The sequence below is a fragment of the Phoenix dactylifera genome, unplaced genomic scaffold (genome assembly GCF_009389715.1).
Source record: "Phoenix dactylifera cultivar Barhee BC4 unplaced genomic scaffold, palm_55x_up_171113_PBpolish2nd_filt_p 000821F, whole genome shotgun sequence".
Lineage (NCBI taxonomy): Eukaryota > Viridiplantae > Streptophyta > Magnoliopsida > Arecales > Arecaceae > Phoenix > Phoenix dactylifera.
Genome location: NW_024068188.1, coordinates 81,560 through 102,615, shown reverse-complemented (window position 1 = coordinate 102,615; position 21,056 = coordinate 81,560). Strand labels below are relative to the sequence as shown.

The 21,056-nt window shown below is 36.5% G+C and overlaps 2 protein-coding genes across 2 annotated transcripts; both read left to right on the top strand.

Annotated features, from left to right (window-relative positions):
- Positions 1-154: 154 nt before the first annotated feature.
- On the top strand, positions 155-9,712 carry LOC103703710 (bidirectional sugar transporter SWEET17-like). Its single transcript, XM_017841930.3, has 6 exons — positions 155-322; positions 445-481; positions 592-802; positions 1,016-1,180; positions 5,260-5,379; positions 9,352-9,712. The coding sequence occupies exons 1-6, from the start codon at positions 289-291 to the stop codon at positions 9,526-9,528; spliced, it is 744 nt and encodes a 247-aa protein (XP_017697419.2). The 5' UTR covers positions 155-288; the 3' UTR covers positions 9,529-9,712.
- A 5,140-nt stretch (positions 9,713-14,852) lies between these two features.
- LOC103703624 (uncharacterized protein At5g01610-like) lies at positions 14,853-15,703 on the top strand. The gene has a single exon (XM_008786537.4). The coding sequence runs from the start codon at positions 14,907-14,909 to the stop codon at positions 15,468-15,470; it is 564 nt and encodes a 187-aa protein (XP_008784759.2). The 5' UTR covers positions 14,853-14,906; the 3' UTR covers positions 15,471-15,703.
- The last annotated feature ends 5,353 nt before the right edge of the window (positions 15,704-21,056 follow it).

Sequence of the window (21,056 nt, the reverse complement as noted above, 5' to 3'; positions counted from 1 at the left end):
AAAGGGTGGCACCCTCCTTCGCCGCTGGTGCCACTCAAGTTCCAGGTACTCAAACCTCAAAGGCACATCCTTAGCTAATAAGATGACAAAATCTAGCGAATTGAAAATCTAATCCACTCGTTAAGGGTCATCCCTGGCGGGTCCCCACGCAAAATGGACGGAAAAGCTTGTCCCAAATGCACAGAATTTTCGATCATGAATGGCAGATTAGAGCACGTTCTTCTTATCTCTCCCTCCTCCTATTAGTTAACCCCAAGCCCAGACTTCTCCTGCCAGACTCTTCTCATCATGGAAGCCCTTCTCTTCTTCATTGGATTCGTTGGTGAGCTTCAGCTATCCCCTCCCCCCCCCCCCCCAGAAACTCTCCCATAGCTATCTCCCATATATTCAATGACCATCTCATAACCGACTGTTTTTTCTTTCTCTTAACTTCTATTCTTGCAGGTAATGTCATCTCTGTCTTGGTCTTTGCCTCGCCCATGTAAGTATTAATATTTTAGATTGCTCTCTCAGAACTTCATAGGCTATCTATCTTCTATACCTCCTTTGGGTCTGTACTAATGGCATGTTGATGACCATATATCCATACAGCAAAACATTTTGGAGAATAGTTAAAAGTGGATCAACCGAAGGATTCGAGCCGGCTCCCTACGTCGTCACCCTCCTCAGCTCCTCCTTATGGGTGTACTACGGGATCACAAAACCTGACGGCTTCCTCGTTGCCACCGTTAATGGGGTGGGCATTGTTTTGGAGGCTATCTATGTCACCTTGTTCCTCATATATGCGGCTCCATCTCTGAGGGTAAGATCTTATAATAACAATCATCAAAGAGAAAAAATAGATCAAAATCTTAGAGCCTAGATTCAAGCTTAATTACTACCTTCTCTATGGACGAAGGATGCAAGCACTCTGACTCGGCCAGAGCCTAACTTGTTCTTTTCTTTTCCATTCTTCACTTAATTCTTTGAGAATAAATGTTCGATTTTTCTATTTTTTGTGGCTTATGTTTATTAGGCTAAGACGGCTATTTTGGTGGCACTCTTGGATGTGGGAATTTTTGGGGCGGTGGTTTTAGTTACAAGGTTGGTGGTGATCGAGGAGACCACGAGGGTGATAGTGATCGGAGCCATCTGTGCGTGTCTCAACGTATTTATGTATGGATCTCCGCTCGCCGCAATGGTAACTTTTTTTTTTTTCTTGTTGCCCCTCTTTTTGTTTTTTTTTCCGCCTAAAGGTCAATTATAAAATAGTAGTTTGCTAGAACTTTATAGGTGTAGCACAACCCTATATTTATTTACAGCATTAGGGTTTGAAATCACCACTATCTTAGAAGCTTAAGCTAATAAGATGTGATAGATTTATTTATATATTTAATATTTTCTTACAAGGGTTACAACTATATAATCATAAAATGGGACATGAGAGCTTAAGACTCGGCAAATCTCTCTCACTACTTTGTTGTTTCTTCCGAACGTTGGACCTCCCTTCTTCTCGGAAGGTTAAATGGCTGAACTCGGAATTAATCTTGGCATTTGTTAGACCGTGTCCGAAAAATATACTGCACAATTCTTCTCGCAAGTTTTAATGAAAAATTCTTTAATCCATGCGAAAGCTAGATAGAGGGGACGACGTAGAGTGCAAGATAGTTATTATTAGCCGTGGATAGCATGTAAGGTAGCCGTCCATCCACTAATGGCAGCCATCAAGCACTATGGTGCAAATTGTGCACTGCACAGCAATAAAATATAAAATATTTATCTAAATATTTTTTAATACTAAGTAGATACTAGATATTAGTATGCCAAAGAATTATCTAAATATTTTCTAATTTGATAAATTAGCCGTCATATTAAGTTGTACAAAGAGGTGCTCAGAGGCCTCAAGTTGCCTTCAGACCCGTGCGGCCTATTTTTGCCACAAAAAAAGCAAAATCATGGTTGTTTCTGCTGAGACCGCTGAGGCGGACGCAGAACTGGACCACGGAGGGGTGACAGCAAGTAGGATCGCCACATCAGCACGGACAGGCCATTCATGTCCTCCTTTTTATTTTTGAATTTTGGTGGCACACGGCATGCATGGTTAAATGCCTAGTGCCATAAAAAGCACAAATACGAAGTTTTCTTTTGCCATACTTTGTATCCATTTTAAGTGAAAAAAAAACATGAGGTGATTCCCTTAAAAAAAAAGAAAATGATATACAGCGTTCTTTAACTTTATGTAATTAAGTATAAATATGATTTTTTTTCAAAAATATGAAAACTTTAGGTTGCAATACCAACATATTTTATGCTTGCAGCATGAAATAATAAGATGTGTTTTGTCCTCTGCTGCAAATCATCTGTCATTTAATCACACCTAATGATTTGTTTTCTGAAAAAAAAAAATCAAGACTTTTATTTAATCTATCAACATCTGTCATTTATCCTTTCTGCAACATGGATGGCAGAGAATCTGCCTTAACTTGGGGTCTTTAGGATTTAAGAAATGAAGATGCTAGCAGTCAAAGCACTCTTATGACCGAGTTAAGAGAAAGAAGAGAAGTTGAAATTAAGATCTAAGCAGCAAAAGTTTGAGAAGCAACCACCACTGTTTTGTTCCGTTCTTTGAGTAGCTTATGAAATTGGCCATGGCTTAGTAGGGGCGGTTGCTTGATCTTTTAGAATTTGTTTGGTTCGCAAAAAAAAAAAAAAAAAGCATGGTCAATAAAAAAATAAAAAAATATATTACATTTCATAGGATTTTTAAAAGAAAGATGAAAAGATAGCTTTTTCATGGAATAAGATTCTTACACTTCATTAAAAAAAAAAAAAATCTATATGAGAAAGTCTGATTGAGATATTTTTTTTTTTTCAAAGTATCTTTAAGCTTTTAGATATAATGGGGTAAGATCTTTTTCTTTATTATAGATATAACATATATTTTATATAATTTGTTTAAAAAAATAAATACTCAATCAAACATAAGCTATTTTAGAATATGTTATTTTTTTATGGTCAATTAAATATATAAAAACTATTTTTTTGTCATTAGATTCTCAAAAAAAAATATTCTAATAAAATTTTTTTTCTGCGAACCAAATAAGTCTGAAAATCATGTCTCACGATAAGAAAGAGAAGAGTAGTATACATTTTTTTTCGTTTCTTGCACAGTAGCTTTTTTTAGTCGTACGGGAATCATCAGAACCCTACTTCTAATGTCCAATATGCCTTATTTGCATGTGCAGCCCACATGGTACTACTGTATCGTCATTTAGAAGTTGCAAGCTAACATGATCAGTAATTTGTATTTTGTATTTGATTTAAGGTATCACTTGTACCTCTCGACACAGGTCATCATAATACCTCTAAGGTATCCAAGTAACGCTGAGCCCATCTCTCAAATAATCGCACAACCATGGTTAGCCACATAGTTAGCCGCACTATCGACTTTCTTATAGATATGCCAAGCTATACAAGCGATACCGAATGCGAATCTCCAAATATCTACCAACTGGTGGTGACCAACATCCTGATGTTCTGCCTCTCTGTTGATCCATGATCCAACCTTTTTAGAGAAATTAAATGAATCAAACCATACGGCCCACTAATTCAAGTAATCTCCATTCAATTGCATGAGTTCAAGAACGAACAAGAGCAAGGTATTTGGCCTTGGAAGAATTTGAACTCATGCTGTCACCAAAATTTATATTACGTATAACCTACGGCAGCATGCTAATATTGGTTATTAAGGACCTAATCCTATATACCTGATCATGGTCAACCGCAAGGGATGCCACTTTAGGGTTTATATTTGACTATGTTGAGGTCATAGAAAATTGATAAAAGACTAAAAAATTGAGAACGTGAGTCATGCGACCTGACGGAGGCCCCATTCTATATGATAAAAAGCTTAGAAGCAAATAATAATAAAAAATTAAGCTCGCTACTCATGTGATTCTGGATTGCGACTTAAACTATTATTTATCTACTATTTCTCTGACAAACAAGATAATTCAGCCTATTTTTAAAATTTCAGAAAAGACAAGCTAGTAAGTAGAAACCGGAAATCATGGAGAATGTTATAGAGGCTTCGTTAGGTTGCACATGAAAATTTTCCAGGCCTCCTAATATTAAGATGGCAATTTAGTATTGATTCATATTAGTGATACCAACCTCACTAGAAGATTGACAAATTTCACATTCATATTTGGTTTTTGGGTAGAAATTTGTCCCAATTAATAAATGGAATCCATAGTCCTATCATGATTGGCTTCCAAAGCTATAACGAATGGTCTTGTTTTTATTCTTTCTAGTTTGAGATGAAATTCTTATTCAAACCTCAGCTTAGTGCGAGAAACTTCATTTTTTGGAAAATAAATCTATCGGGTTGCCTCATAGCCCGTCTGGAAGGAGATGAAATGCCATGAAAGTTGTAAAAAAACTGCAGGATAATAAAAGAAGATATATATATATATATATATATATATATATATATATATATATATATATATATATATATATATATATATATATATATATATATATATATATATATATATATATATTACTATAAAAAAAACAAAAACAAAAAAAAGACACCTTATGAACTTTAGAAATTTTACTACCAACCATTTTCCCATGACTTCTCGTTCATTTATTGCTTGTTTGACAAATTTTTCTCATAAAATATAACATCGGCATCATACTTTACACATATCATTTCCATGTACAATACATAATTGGACGCAAGTCCAAAACATAAGCTTCTTGTTATCATTTGTACTTAAATATCGCATTAAATTAAGTATTTTCAGTGAACAATAGTGATCTTCAAGAGTTAATGATCCATAGAAAGTTTAAATCTACTAATGAAGAAAGGATCAACATTTGATTCCAACTATTATTTGAATTAAGATGCAAACCTATTTGGACTTAAAGTTGGAGCTTTTTGTAACTTCCGCAATGCATATAATGTATGTCCTTTGGTGATGAGCTCTAAATGGATCTCATTATCAAAATCAATTTTTTCCTCGCCCTTTACAAAAGCTAGAATGGCTAAATTGGGCAAACCTATGCAAATGGAGTTGCATATGTAGATAACTCATGTTTCTTTGAACTAGTATTTTCTACTACTTCTAGCTATTTAGTGGACTCCATGCTTATTCTGACCTAAGTTTGAGGTATCACATTTCATTGCACCACTAATTCCTTGTGAAAGAGAGATTAAAATTATCTTTCTCATATATGCTTTCCTTTTCATGCCTAATCTTTATGCAACAGAAAACTGTCATCGCCACGAAGAGTGTGGAGTATATGCCTTTCTTCCTCTCCTTCTTTCTCTTTCTAAATGGTGGAATCTGGACAGTTTATGCCGTGCTTGATAGAGATATTTTCCTCGGAGTAAGTTTGCTCTCAACTTCTTGACAATACTATTAATCTAATAAAGACACTGAACAGAGTAGGTCTTTATGTTGATTAGAAAAAAAAGGGGCAAGTCCTCAACTTGTTTTTCAGCAAATCTTTCATAATTCTCATCATATTATTAATCTCATCCAAATAGTGATGATTCTTTACTACATAAGTCGCATAAATGTGGTATTATGTATTTATGACAAATAGCTGGATCTTTCTTTAGGAATTTAAGATGCCAAATTCGCTTTTAGGTTTATATTTTTAAATTAAATTTTTTTTCATAAATACCCTTCTAAAAATTTAAATTTGCGTGAATATCTTCTTAAAATTTATATTTATTTCTGTAACCTCAAAAAATACCGTTTTTGCACAAATGCAGCTAATATAACAGTTCTTCTAACATTGTTAATAAAAACCATATTTATTTTACTTAAAAATAAATTAAAATTTTGAAATTACTTTTTTATTTCCTACTGCAATCGCTTTATAAACATTTCTTTTTGCATATCTACCCATTAAGGGTATTTTAATCATTTTAATTTGAACAAATTAATCTTTTAATGGCATTAGATGGCGTATATAGGTACATATACAAAAACAAGGATAAAAAAGGGTAGAATAGCAAAACAAGTATTTTACGAGGGTATACATGTAAATATCAATTTTGGGAGGGTATTCAAGCAAAATTTGATGTTTAGGAGGGTATTCATGCAAGCAAATCCTTTTACATTTAAAGAAAAAAAATTATAGTAGACATTTTTTTTTAGTGAAAGGCAGGTAACAAGGCAAGCCACCCTATTTATCAATAAAGAATAAATAATACAAAGATAATGAAAGAGGAAGTTTGACTTAACCTAAATCATTCATATACATAAGAGAGGAAGTATCATTAAATGAGGCCAAAGCCAGCTTCAGCACTAAAGAAGATCATGGTAGCTAATTGGTCAAAAGCATTTCTTCAGAGAATATCTCTGGGTACATCTCTTTCTCCAAAAAGTCCAGAAGGTGTTGAATGAAGCAGGATGGGACTATATATTCAATGCGTGAAGGATCGATGACCAACTATATATATATATATATATATATATATATATATATTAAAAAGCAGCAGTTCGAGAAGGTTTGATCCAGTGGCCTTGAAGGGCCATTTCAGAAGCAACAACCACCCTAGATTTGTATCCAGTTTCTTCCTTAAGACATATCTAGTATTCAATCTATTTTCGAAACCTAAATAGAGAAACACTTTGATTTTTAAGGGGATGTTAATTTTTCATAGGGTTGGTGTAAATGAACATTTGAGGCCACCTTTACTGTTGAACCTTAAAAGATTTTGCAGAGAACAAGCCGCTTCTTTCTTCTCTCCAAAACAGTTTGTCTATCTTTGTAAGAAAAAGATGTCCCAATGCGTGAGGCTACGGTCACTATGAGACTTTGGGAAGGGCCAGAACGTAGCCTTACATCTATCTACGTGAGTAGAGGTTGATTTTGTGTTTCAAACTTATGACATCCCAGTCACAATGGAGTAATCTTACCATTATGCCGAAGCCTGCCTCTATTGCTGAAATCTCTATTAAATTCTACAACTCATAAGAAGCTACTCTGTCTAGGGAAAGTTACACTTTAATATCATTTATTCCTTCTGTTCCGATGAGCAGCAATGGAGGTATTTTGATTGAAACATGCTGGAACTCCTTTGGTCATTGAGCTAGTAAAGCTTGTATTAATTGTCAGGATTCTCATGTTCCTAGCTGCTTTTTTTGAATGATATCCTATAGTCAGATCATGCATGAAAACTACTTTGATATAGCTAGGGAAATGCTAACAGAAGCTGTACCTTAAATGAATGCGAAAAATTCTTTTACCATTAGTTAAGTGAATTTGAGAGTGCTTAATCAACAAGCTGAATTTATAGTGGCAATTCTTTTGAGAAAAATTACCAGGATCATTAGCTCTATTTCTACAGCTAGAAAGCACTGTTCTCATTTGCCAAGCTATGCGACTTCTCTTTTCAGACAGAGAGGCAAGGTTGCCATTATGCAGTAAGTTGATGAGCTAGTTCTCACCAAAAAATGTTGATGAGAGGAGATATGCACAGAGAGTAAGCATGATACTAATCCCACATTTAGGAAACCCTTTCATTTGAGAAGGTCCTAATTTCAAATTAATTTAGGCATTATTTTCTGAAGTACTTGAATAATTCCCACATCATTTATCCGAAAGAAGCTACTATTATAAACACAATTATCTAAATCATTCTGTCATAATATATGGAAACTTGTTATGTTTATGTCAAAATTCATAAGTGCCATTGCATATTTGCATTATTTGAAAATCGATGCGAGAAGGGAGAGCTACTGACATCCACATAGTCCCCATGTCAAGGTACAGATAGATAGATAGATAGATAGATAGATAGATAGACAGACAGATAGATAGACAAAAAAGACTTATGAACCGCTCTTATGTGTCGGAGGAGAAGACCATAGTGACCCCATTAGAGGTGGTTGCACCAAAGGCCGTATTATGGGTATGTTGGGACATCGGCAGAGAGAATTTATTCCTATAATATTTTTTCTGAGAAAGCACGCCTATAATATTTCAATGCCTAAAATTTTAATTAGCAGTTCCCTTGGTAGATTGGTGATTAAGTTTTCAATTAGCAGTTCCTCGGGCAGATTGGTGATTACCTGGAACTACTGGTGAAATGATTTCTCTCTCTCTTTTATTTAGTCCAACTGTCAGAGAAAAAGTATGATTCCCAAGTCACAGTGGAGCTAGGGTCAAACTATTATGCATGACTTCTTTTTTAATGCTAATATTGCTAGAGTGAGTGAAAGCATGGTTGGCTGTGATTTGTCTCACTTAAAGAAAAAGTAAATTTGTGTATTTATTGAAGATGAGAGTATCTAAAGTGTATATATGCATGGGAGAGTAGAGACATTCAAAGACTTAGATGTCTAGATAAACAATATGCAAAATAATGCGAACATAAATATTTTCGTTAGAAGGTATTTGGTCACAAATATATCTCTTCAAACTTGAGTTTTATGTGAAAATATCTTTCGACTCCAACCATCCTAGTTCTCCAAAATTTTGATTTCTACTATTACATGCTTGTGTCTCTGCTTTTGTTTTGTACGTATGCAACTGTAGATTTATGAAATAGACCTATCAAAAGAGGTTTTATCTTCCTATTCTTCCTATTCACATACTTTAGGTAGATTGTTGGTAAATCTTAACGAGCTAGTATGAGTTCTTTTGCTTTGTGAAAGTCTACACTAGAATCTTTGCTCAAAAAAAAAAAAAAATATTCGTACTAGATGCTTCATTAACAACATTCTCTAGCGTCATTAGCCAAGCATAACTATATAAAGCTCATGTTTGTAAATCTAAACCTTTGATGATCTTTCATGCATTGTCATATGAAGAACTTGTCGGAAGAAAAGGGCTAGTAGCTTGTTTTGCCTACAAACTAAATTTTCCCTTTTTCATATCAAATTAAATGCCTTATGATATTACATATTGGTTCCTAAAAAAAAGGATACTATGTATTGCATTAGCCGAGTGTTCCCATGCTGTAAATTTATATAAATTGATAAAAATGCTCTCCATAGCATATAATGAAAATCATAGAAATGAAGAGCATAAGAGATTTTTTATGCTTTATGAGAGAAAACTTTGAAAATTAAAAGTAAAATTCAGTTTATTATAAGAGCAGAAGAGTATGGATCCTTCAATTTTGTGCATTTATTACAAATACAGAGATTTCTTGAAAGGTACACAATATTGTCATTTTCTTTTGGTTTCTTGTTGTATAACTCATCCTGCTGATCTATTAAGTGCAATATAACTGGTCTGGGTTTCATCACACGGCAAAGATCAAGATCTAGGTCTAATTCTTTGATTGAAAGAATCTAAAATAAATACACAACTTTGCATTAATGATATGCTTACTTGCAGATACCAAATGGAATTGGTTTCTTCTTGGGCACCATTCAGTTGGTTCTCTACATGATCTACATGAATACAAAGGTGTCAAAACACTCAGGAGAGGCAGTCGAAGGACGATCGCAACAGCAGCGGCTCCTCGAGCCAGATGGTGCATGCAGGCATGATGAAGAAGAAGGCCAGACCTAGAAGGCTTTAAGCTTCCATTTGATTTCAATATTTATCTTTTATTTTAGGTGTGAAGGGAATAAGAATTTAGTTATTGGATTTGCTCTTGTTAAAAATTTAATGTGGGTTGCTATGATTGACGCTGTTATATGTATTGTAGAAAGCATCAACAAATAAAAGATTTTCCCTTTCTTCATTGACAAAAGAGAGGAGGAGAACTCTCCCACTTCATTAAGTAAATGAAGTATTCATCAAAGTATATATATAAAAAAATTATATAGTTCAATTTTGTGCTTATTCAGGCAATGCTACAGAGTCCTGATGAGTCATAAAGAAAATTCTTTGGGCCAAATGGCGCAAAAGGATTAGTGCTACTCATGAGGAATTCATGTATGAAATTTTGGAGCTGATTGAATTATGATGTATGTCGCCGTGAAAACTTTTTGCATGACCAATGTGACCCATGGTAGTTTTCGTCCCCTATGTATTTCTTTTTTAATGAAATCAAACATGTTTGGCATAAATATTTTGATTATGAGATCCTCATGGGCCTAAGTTGAGAGGGATCGAACATGATATTGACCAACTCCAAGTTGGATAATTCACTTTCCTCAGAAGGACAAAATATATGCATGCAGATCATAGACTTGCTCTGCCTCAGTTCGATTCTATCATGTATAAAAAACCAAGAATGTATCTGATCAAGATTTTCTTTTCTTTTCTTTTTCTTTTCTTCTGCGTGCGTGCGCATGTATACGCACGTGCATGTGTATGTGTGCTTGAATTAAAGCATGCATGCCTGCTTGTAGAAACAAGGGGGTTAGTCCATCCAAATACATTAAAATGATTTTGGTAGTAGAAATTCATCAAGATGATGAAAGAGAAAAATTCAAGATACCTTCCACACAAGTCTAATTGGGGGAGAAAGAAGAGAGGAAAACATTTCTCTTCCCTAAAAAGATATTTAAATTTAGCAGCTCTCCTATGAAGGTTAAACCCACCAAAGATCCTATTGGGAGGTATTAATCGCACCTAGGTATGGGACTGGGGCATCGTATCAACAATCCTTGATACGGTATTTGCCCTATCGAGGTAAAGACCAAGTTATTTTGTACATGAAGATACTTTTACTATGCATACTAATGAATGTTTGGATATCTGCATGCGTCGTCCCACACTCTACAATAGGAGTGTCAAACAATGCCTCATCATTGTTGTCAATAGCTCCATTTGCATAACGTCCGTCCATGTCTAGATTGGTGCATCATCTAAAGCAATCCTATCATCATCATAGTCCTTTATAGTCATCAATGCAATGAAGTGGTTGTGGTCTTAAGTTGTCGTTCTTAATAACATATCTTAACTTCTCTCTATTCAAATTCAATTGTTGAATTCGAATTATTGTCATAATCTTCTTCTTATTTAAATTGCTGTAATTTTTTTCTTATTTTTTTTTTCTTCTATAATCACTCTTGTACAAGCTATATATATTCAATAGATACTCAAAAACATTCCAACCAATCAACTGGGATTTTAGCGATTACATTATTTCTCTTTCTGTTCTCATGGATATAAACTTTAAATTTCTTTTACCTTATTATTCCTTGAGTCCATCCAAATGGTATCCAAAAAGCTTACTTCATGCCATTCCACTATATTTTAGTAATGAAAGGTGAGTTGTGTAAATGATGTCAAATTATGCATGAGTTGTGTGCATCAAACAATTGAGAATCAAAAAGGGAGTTCTTTTGTAGTATCATTTGCAAGAAGCGTTCACTGGTGACCATCGATGCAGTGGATATAACCCATGGAGGTTAGACCTGAAATAGGTGTAGAGCTTGGTTCCATTTATGTAGCAGAGTATAGATGTTTAATTCCACTTTTTGCTCCTTAATTTATTATCTCTTCAAAACCTGAGCTTCTTGTGACTGGTCCAATGAATCTCATAGCTTTGCAGGAGAGACCTATCAAAAGAGTTCGATCATCTTCCTCTCAGACATCTCAGAAAATCAATGGCTGATCATATTTCATAGTTCATAGGATTATCTATTAGATCCTAAAGATGGCATTTGCTACTTAGCAATATTTTTTATTTTTTTTTTTATTTATTTTTTGAGAGAGAAACTACTTAGCAATCTCATGATCTAGTATAGCAACTTTATTCAATCAGTTAACATAATAGTAACCTGATTGTAATTTTCTCAAACAGGAACCTGATTGTAATGCTGCCTTCGCAACAGAGCACTAAACAACCATGATCAGAGCCTTATGTGTACTGTGGACCACGTTGTTTTTGGTGACGAAAGGCAAAACAGGGAGGCTTCTTGATGGTCCGAGATGATCCAGTCCAGGCCTGTCCAAGGCCTCCCCGGCCCAACTTAACAAGGAATTCAAGCAGCCTAATGGCCCAATATTTGCACCCTCATATGGATTTATTTCGACTGGGCCTAGCACGTGACCTGCAGATACAACACATGATCGCAGTGAAACTACGTAATATATATAATTAAGATTTTAAATTTTATAAGACAGGCCGTCTCAATTTTTCTATGAAACAGAATATGCCGCCATCCTAATACTTGGGATAGGGATATCATAGGACGTGGCAATCAGAATATTTGTCCAGGTACTTGAATGTTAGGGCGCCCGGCATCTACGCGATGTCCTACTCGGATTTGAAATTATGCTTGTAATTCTATGTATGGAAAAATAAAATTATAATCATAGACATGTGTACGTATGTGTGTTATACTTGTAAATAAACTTGCAATGTGTAATTGAACTTGCATAACTACGCTACTTCATTATTTAATGAATCTTGAGTGATATACACTGTTGATGGTGCCCATGCAAGAAAATTACCACAAAATTGATAAAACAGAATGGGTATCTCATGGATGGGAAGGAGAAAATGGGCTTCGAAACGGACGAATGGATGGTACAGGCATAATATTATTGATGGTACACCCGTGACGAACTTATCATAAAGTAGATAAAATAAAAAAAAAATATGTCTGCTGACAGGAAAGTGACAATAGCTTCGAAGATAGCTACCGACCTACTTCGTATGTACGGCCAAATGAAATTCTAGTAGCTTAAAGAAAATTGGAAGATTTTGATACATATTAAGATACTATCTAAAAATTCAGATGTTTAGATGGATGAGCTAGATAAGAAATATAAAACTTTTTAATCTATCTGATGTAAAACTATTATTTTTGAGTATATCTAGTTCTTTCTATGTTAATACCAATTACAAATATATATTTTCTATAATTTAGGGAAGATATTATATGCTGCCTTTTGAATTTAGGGTCCACATGTTCTTTATTTCATGAGTGTTAGTGCATGGTTTATATGTATATCATATATGTGTATGTGAGTCATGAGTTCGGTATAATATAAAAAGTGAAACTAGGTAATAAAAATGTTACAACCTACGATCTTATTTAAAAGGCCAGCAGAAGTTATTATTTGAATTTTTTAACTCAGTAAAAGTATTCAAGATCTACCTAGTACGTAGTTGATGTGAGACTAAATATATGTTCGCATATATTCTCACATACTCCTCTCGTTTAAGACCTGACGTCCTTGTTTATCTAAGGGTTTAAATCAATTTAAATTTAATCACAAGGATCATGATCGGCTTTTGGTTAGCCTCCATGGATTCGTGCTGCAATATTTACTAGTTTAAATAGGCTATGGGCCAGATTCGCTTTGATATTATTTGTCATAATCTATGATCTTATCCAAAAAAACTAATTAGAAGGCATTATTTGGGTTGCTTGGCCTTGTATAAGTATCCAAGATCAATCGAATGGATAACGGATGTGGAACTAAACAAATGTTAGTATGAATTCTCACAATAAAGCACTAATTCTATCACGAGACACGGTTATGCCCTGCTATCACTAATATTTCAATCCCTATTTTATACCACCATAGCCATGTGGCTTTGAAGCTTAGTGCCTTGACACCCAATCAGCTAATTCTTTTTCCCCACGCTTTATTTCAAATAAAAATCGAATTGGATAGCAGGCATTTGACACATCGATTTCTATCAAGTATTTGATCCGACTATTTCAATCTAAATTTACTTTAGTTGATGCTGCTTTTAGAAAGGGATATGGCAAACAAATAGCAGTGCAGCTAACGCAATCTAGCTTTTGGGCTCATCCACCACACGTATGAAAACATCCAGAAAATATTATTTGCCATCTTGGAGACAAGTACTGTAGCGCTACTAAATGCTTGCGGATGCTTACAGCGACCCTCTCTGCGGTTGGAACGGACGAACATGTGATGAGGACCGACAAACATCAAAAAATGGAACAGTTTGTGGCCCACGGTACGTGACCATGGATTTCACATGCCCTGTGCGCAGCTTCCCAGCTGCTCTCTTAGCCCCAAATACAATTATATATATAGCCTGCGCCAATTAAACTCCTTTACTTCATCATTAATATTTATATTAAATAGTAAATTAAATGGTGTCGCGGTGGACATAATTTATCGGACAAGTTTTTACTTGACATTGGATTATTCTTCTCCTTTATTTTTATTTTTATTTTTACTGAAGTAGATATATCATACACAGACGGGTACGAATGCATCTAAAAATGTCAAAAGATAATAACTCCCGAAGCGCACCGAATAATTTTCTCTCTCAGCCAAAAAATCTTTTTAGAATAGTTAGCCACAAAAAAGATTACCCACTTTGCTGCTCCATTAGTTTCATGGTACACATGCTTTGCCTGAAAGACCATCCCCCACTCACCATCATTCGAATATTATTGAGCAGTAGGTAGTTGTCGCCCACCTCATTCATACTCTGTTGTATCGAGCTAATAATTATAGTTGAGTTGCCTTCCAACACTATAGCATATGCTTGCAATAAGCGTCCGACATAACTTAAATCGGATGAGGCTGCCCGCAAGTCCGCCCCAAATTCTTCTCCATTACTTTATAGATTGGTTTTTACGCCTTCCGCACAAACCATCACCATTCATGCTTTGGGATATGAGATAACACGACGATTAGACACGTGATCATACCAAAGACCAAGCGTGATCCTCGATTTACCTTGACTACCAATCACCTTATGCCACGTCCTATGCCATCGGTGCAAGGTGAGGTTTTGGTAAGACAATCTGAAAATATACCCACAACCTTCGAGTCTTCCCCTACCTACCAAACCCAAACGGGAACCGATTTCGGAGCACGTGATCTCGTGACTCTCTCGCTCGCCACGGGCCCACGGCGCCACGCCCTTCTACTCCTCACCCCCTTCCAAATCCAAACAGGAAACGATCGCATCTCGGTGGATAAAAACCACGGAAACTGAGATAAAACCACAGAACCAAACAAACAACCAAGAGAAAAAAAGATAAAAAGGAACCATGATGTCCTACGGCGACGGGCAAGAAACCATGAGGTCGCTCCTCCGCTTCTCCGTCCTCCTCCTGCTCTCCCTCTCCCTCGCCTCCTCCTCCTCCGCGGTAACCTCCTCCACCTCCGATGACACGAAGCCGAGCGCCTACGAGGTGCTGGAGTCGTATAACTTTCCCATCGGGCTCCTCCCCAAGGGCTGCTCCGGCTACGACCTCGACCCGGACACCGGCGACTTCTCGGCCTACTTCAACAACACCTGCAGCTTCTCCCTGGAGGGCTCCTACCAGCTCCGCTACCAGCCCACCATCTCCGGCCACATCTCCGCCGGCCGCCTCTCCGACCTCCGCGGCGTCAGCGTCAAGATCCTTCTCTTCTGGATCAACATCATCGAGGTCTCCCTCCACAACGACGAGCTTGAGTTCTCCGTCGGCATCGCCTCCGCTGACTTCCCCATCGACAACTTCTTCGAGTGCCCCCAGTGCGGCTGCGGCCTCGATTGCGTCACGGCCAACGACGGAGCTGCGTCTTCTTCTCCTTTTCGAATCAAATTGAGGGGTGCCTGGCCCTTCTGATCCCATCGCATAGTTAGTTGATGTTGGTAAAACTCGTTACTCTGTTACTGTTTAATCGGAGTTTTTATGATTTCTCGAAATATCAGCGAGAAATTTCTATAATTTCTCTTATGTTTTAACTATATGGACATGGATTAGCTAGGGTTTCGAAATGGCCCTTTTAATATCTCTCTCTTTTAGTTCGATTATTGAGCTATATGGTTGTCGGAGTTAGTGAAGCAATCATATATTATCTAGTTAAATAATTTAAGTTATATGGTTCTCTGTTGTCGGTCGGAAGCTCTTTGGACTTTGGAGTCCAATGGCGAAGCTCTTTTGTGATGTTATCTTTGATTATCCGCGGTTTGGTGGTTCTTGAACTGTGTTGCTAACATATCTTTTGTTTGTTTTGCGGTGAAATGTGGAATGATTCTTCTGTAATGTAGCGTATTATTTTTTGGTGCTTAGTATATGGTTTAGTAGTTGGCATTTTTTAGTAGATGGATGTATTGTGGTTTGTATGCACCTGATTAACTCTGTGCTTATTGGGGTCCCACAAAGAGAGGAAGAGGTTGGGTTTTCTTGATGTCAGATTTCGAGTAAGTATTTGTTGGGAAGAGAAGTGAGGCTGATCAGCTTGGTAAAAACCCTTATCAGAAGATTATATGTCCACTTTTTATTGATTCCTTTTGGGCTTCCTGTTAACATGGAGGACTGTTGAGTGATAGTGGATGAGTAGGAATATGCATGTTCCTACATAGTATAAAAGCCATGAGGAGCAAATTTAGAAAACCATGTCGTGGATGGGTGGAGAGTGAGAGAGGTTAGGGAAGAGAAGGGCATTTAGCATTTAGCAGCAAAGGGTGGGAAGTGAAAGGGCCTTTTTTCAGTTAAGTTCTTGTACCACGGGTGGTGTTATTGGTGTGGTTAGATGGATAGGGTATGGAGTTTTGCATTTCCATTTGAAATATGCTTCTTCTTGTGGCAGGGTGTCAAAATTTGGACCATTTTCTTGCATATGGAATTTTGTTTAAGAGGATGGTTTCAACAATGCTTGTGATGTCCATTACTAGCAGGATTGAAACATTCCCCACCTTTTGCCTCATTGTTGGTTCACCTGGTGGTTCCATGAGGTTTCATAAATTTCTTCCGTCTCCAAGAATTGTTAAAGTTGAACTCCATGTCCTTAAGATATATAATTTAGCTTTCTTAATTTATACAAAGTTCAAGATGGGTTGGCATCTAATTTGCTGTAAAGAAACTAAAGATTATAGGTGATTGGTTGATTCGTGGACGGCTTGATTACCCATATTTGACAGTATATGAAAAAAAAAAAATAAACTTGTTAGGATACCCGTTTTATATTATTAGGATTAATTGTAATTTTTGTGGTGAAAATTTGGGAATTTTTTGCTGTCTTTGGAAGTCCTCAATCTTGGCTCAACTAGCTCACAGTGTCTGTGAGAAATCTCACCCTAAATCATCAACAGCCACCTGATTAGATTTTTCACCTCCCTTTTGGTATATGCATGCCTTCCATAGCACCTAAGCTTGAAATGTTACCATATTTCTGTTTATTGTCTCTTGGACTGTTTTGTTCTATCAAGTTTCTTGACTATCTTGCTTTTGTAATCAACTGCACTATGAGGGAGGTATTTTCATCTAATCACAATGAACGAAAGGCAATGATTTTCTTAGCGTGCAAGTTATCAAAGGATGTATTCAGTTATATCAAATCAAGGATTCTGTTAACTTCAGGCATGCCTCAAAGATCTTCTTTACATCTTCCTCTCTTTCTATATGCACCTTCACATCCTGACATGGAGATAAGCTTGATTCTCTCCCTCTCTCTCTCTCTCTCTGAGCTACAAAATATCCAACTCTGTAAATTGGTAGGCTTGCATGGAGATTTCCTACTTGATCCCTTGAGTTATAAATCTTTTAAACATTTTTGCCATTTTATTCAAGGAAATCTAGCGATTCAAGCAATCATTTACACTCCTTTAGACCATTTAACATTGTAAGGGTCAGTGATGCATAGCTTCAATTGGCTAATATCCACCAAAAAGATAGCCCTCTAGATGTGATCTAGAATCCTGAAAGAAAACATAGATTTCTTGGTATGTGGATTTCCAACATTTGAAAGACGGCTATAAATATTAGATAGATAATATTGCGTAGATCATGGTAAATTAATGTAAATCTTCCCTTACACTGTTAGATCATCGAACTTATTCATCCATATTCTTCTCGAGTAAAGCTCTTTGGGTATATATACGTATTATATCAACCTTTTCTCTCCCTATGACCTGAATAGGTCCAAACAGGTTCTTCTTTCTTGTCACACTTAAAAAAAGTCTTTTGGGACTGATTCTATCTCCCTGTCTACTCTGAATATGCTTGTCATCCGAACCAATTTTGTTCTTTCGGATTCCATAATTTCTAACTTCTTCATCACTATCTTTGGTTACAAAACCATGATACTTCTGCTCTTTTTAGTGCCGTATTAGCTTACCTGCAGAGCTACCCTATCAACAACATTACACTGTTTTGACTCTTATTCTCCAGCTACTTGGTACTTCTCACTGGTTGTGATCGCTCTTCATGAGACATCCTTGAGCATTTCCTTGATCCTTCTTTTTCTTGTAGATTGGCTACCTAATAACCTTACATGCCTGCACCTATTTGCTGCAAATGGCTTCATATGTGCAAGCATGTGGATGTTTTGCATGTTCCTTGTACAAGGAAGCATGTGGATTGCATATCGTAGAGTTTGTAGACTTTGGAGTGTTTATCTAGGGCATTTCCTTTGTTATTGCATTAGCTTGAATCTTGATCTTATGCCTTGGGAAAGATGCATTATATTTGTTGCTCCGTAAATTTCATGTAACATTTTAGAGAAGATGTATGTTGTTTGTTTCATCAATTATTGCAACTGACATAACAAGGTGATGACCAAGCACTTCTTTGGATAGTAGAGCTGTTAGGCTACATTTTCTTATCTTGATGTTACCTTTGTTGCATCAAGGTTTGACAAAATCAACTATATCAAGAAGATACAATTTAGTATGGATGATGTATCTTACTAAGTGAGTAATGTCTTCTGTACTGGGTTGTGCAAATGCATCAGTTTATATTGTGAAGTTTAGCAAACATCTGTTTTCACAACCCGTGTTTTTTTTTAAAAGCAAACATCTGTTTTCACAACCCATGTTTTTTTTTTGAACAACATATTTTTTGGGGATAACCCATGTTACAAATGCTGGGAGGAGTTTGCTGGGAGAAAAGGACGGTGAGCTGGTGACAATGTCTGTTGAAAATTTGTTCATCAATCTGTTCTGAGGTAACAGTGAAGACTGGGCTTGTTTTAATATTCTGCATGCCCAAGGAGGAAGAGAACTCTCTGAGGACAACAGGATGAGAGAAAAGTATATGAGATACTCATGGCAAACAACAACCATCCCCTAATTTACTTGTTCGAGTTATCGAACTATTGTTGACGGATAAACAATTTGAAGAAGAATGTGCTTACTGATTTACAAGACTCAACTGCCCTATACTTAATCCATATAAGTGATCTGAGGAAAAAAATACTGTAATTTGAGCTTCATTACTATAAATATTCTATAAATGCATGTATGCTAAAAGTGGAAGGGGTGGAAATCATGTCAATGATAGAACACGGAACCTAAAGGTTTCTCTGCTTCCGGGACCTGATATTACATGCAATACTGCTCAAGGTGTGCATTTTTTTTCTTACAGTCCAGTCATCATGTTTGGACTCTTTGAATGCCTGTTTTTCTTCCTCTAATATTCTCTATTTTAGGCTACACGCTTATTCCTATCATGGTTGACGTCTCTGTTGTCATATTCTAGATCTGAAGATATTTAAGATATTCTAGGGACAAGTATATACGCATCTTACTTGTATCCTTTTTCTTCCCGTTAATTCACCCTATTTGGACTCATTCAACACCTTTTTTCTTCTGTCAATGTTTTCTATTTAATGCTACGTGCTTATCACCTACCATGGTCGATGTCTGTTGTCAAATTCAAGATATGAAGATATTGCAGGGCCAGATGCCATATACATGTTATAATTAGCTCCAGAAAAATTATACCCATGCCGCATGCACCACGTGGCTGTGCACCACACCAATCACCCAGTCTCTGGGTCTTATTTATTATGTGCTCATCTCAGTAATTGGTCATAGAAAGGAGCTGATTGGTATGGTACATAGCCATGTTAGTACACGGCGTAGGGTATAATTTGCCCCCCATGTGGTAAGTTAGCTCTGTGATATGTGCTGTGGACTCCTTGATGGGCACCACATCATCCGATCATGGAGGATGGTTGTTAAATAAGGTGCAGTGGGTCACATTAGGTTTTGTGCCATACTAGGCGCAGATAAATTGAAGTGCTTAGTGGTAAAGATGAGACATGGACAGTGGCTAAATATGGTGAGAACTTCAGCAACTTAATCAGATAAACACATCCTAGATATTTTGCCAAGCTTGACTCTCCTATATTCTACAAGTCTTTGAGCTTTGGCATATGTCCTCATTAGAAGATGACCCAACTTTGGCTCATGTCCCAAGCTCCATAGCTTCCGTTCCAGATAGTTACTTGCATCCACATTTGCACGCATGCTAGAATATTTGAATCTTAGAATCCCTCTGAGAGAAGGGGAGCCCAAATTTGCTAGGCTAAGCTCTGGTTGGTAATTGGGACCATTTTGGATGGAAACCATGTCTTCTCTGTAGTCATGGGGTTGGTTACATGTTAATTCGCGCGTTTATTCGGTGTGTTCAAGCAGGGTTGAAATAGATGTCTTCAGTTGGTCGTCAGGCCTCCATCCGAGGATGGTTCCATAAGCAAGTTCGGCATTTGGCTGGAATCGTTTCATTGATTTCATGATCATGTCTGGGTTTAGACAAACTTTTTGGACTGAAATTGGTCAGGGCACTGGCGGTATTCTCACGCATTTGTCGTATGGGAACACGTCTGATCCCTAAGAACTAACACCATATGGCAGGCCTGCAACAGATATGAACCTTTTTTTTTGATGAAGTTATATGATCTTCTTAGAAGATGTAACTCAGAGTATATATGTAGATCAAAGACCCATAGAAAGCAAAAGATTAGATTCCCACGAGAAGTCTTCATGTAACCTGGCCGACCTACCAGCAAGCCAATCAGCAATCTTATCAAATGAGACATAAACCTTAGCTGCATATCTTATACAAGCTGCCAATAAAATGGTTCATTTAAAAATGTCAGGAAATTAAGCCAAGCAAAAGAAAAAAAAGAATCCAACAATATAACAGTCAAACCTTCTTATATTCAATTCTGGTCAGCATCTGAAATGGTTAATCATAAAATAATGGCTCATGAGGACCAGCTATGGTGTCACAGTTACCAATCACATCTATTCTTTCTTATCGTGTCCATTTATATCAGCTTGACAAAGTACCATATAATCAAGGCATCTAACATTTGCAAACTTGTTCTTGTATGGAAGCCATCCCCAAATATAAAACTTCGACAACTGCTGTAGTTGTTGCTCATCCCAGAAACTCCTACAAGATGAAGAGACATGATTACAC

What these genes read in the sequence shown, in the direction of transcription:
- LOC103703710 (XM_017841930.3), top strand. Translation starts at nt 289, where the DNA reads ATGGAAGCCCTTCTCTTCTTCATTGGATTCGTTG. An exon ending in CTTCTTCATTGGATTCGTTG is followed by an intron (nt 323 to 444) that starts GTGAGCTTCAGC and finishes CTATTCTTGCAG; the next exon opens with GTAATGTCATCTCTGTCTTG. An exon ending in ATGCGGCTCCATCTCTGAGG is followed by an intron (nt 803 to 1,015) that starts GTAAGATCTTAT and finishes TATGTTTATTAG; the next exon opens with GCTAAGACGGCTATTTTGGT.
- LOC103703624 (XM_008786537.4), top strand. Translation starts at nt 14,907, where the DNA reads ATGATGTCCTACGGCGACGGGCAAGAAACCATGAGGTCGCTCCTCCGC.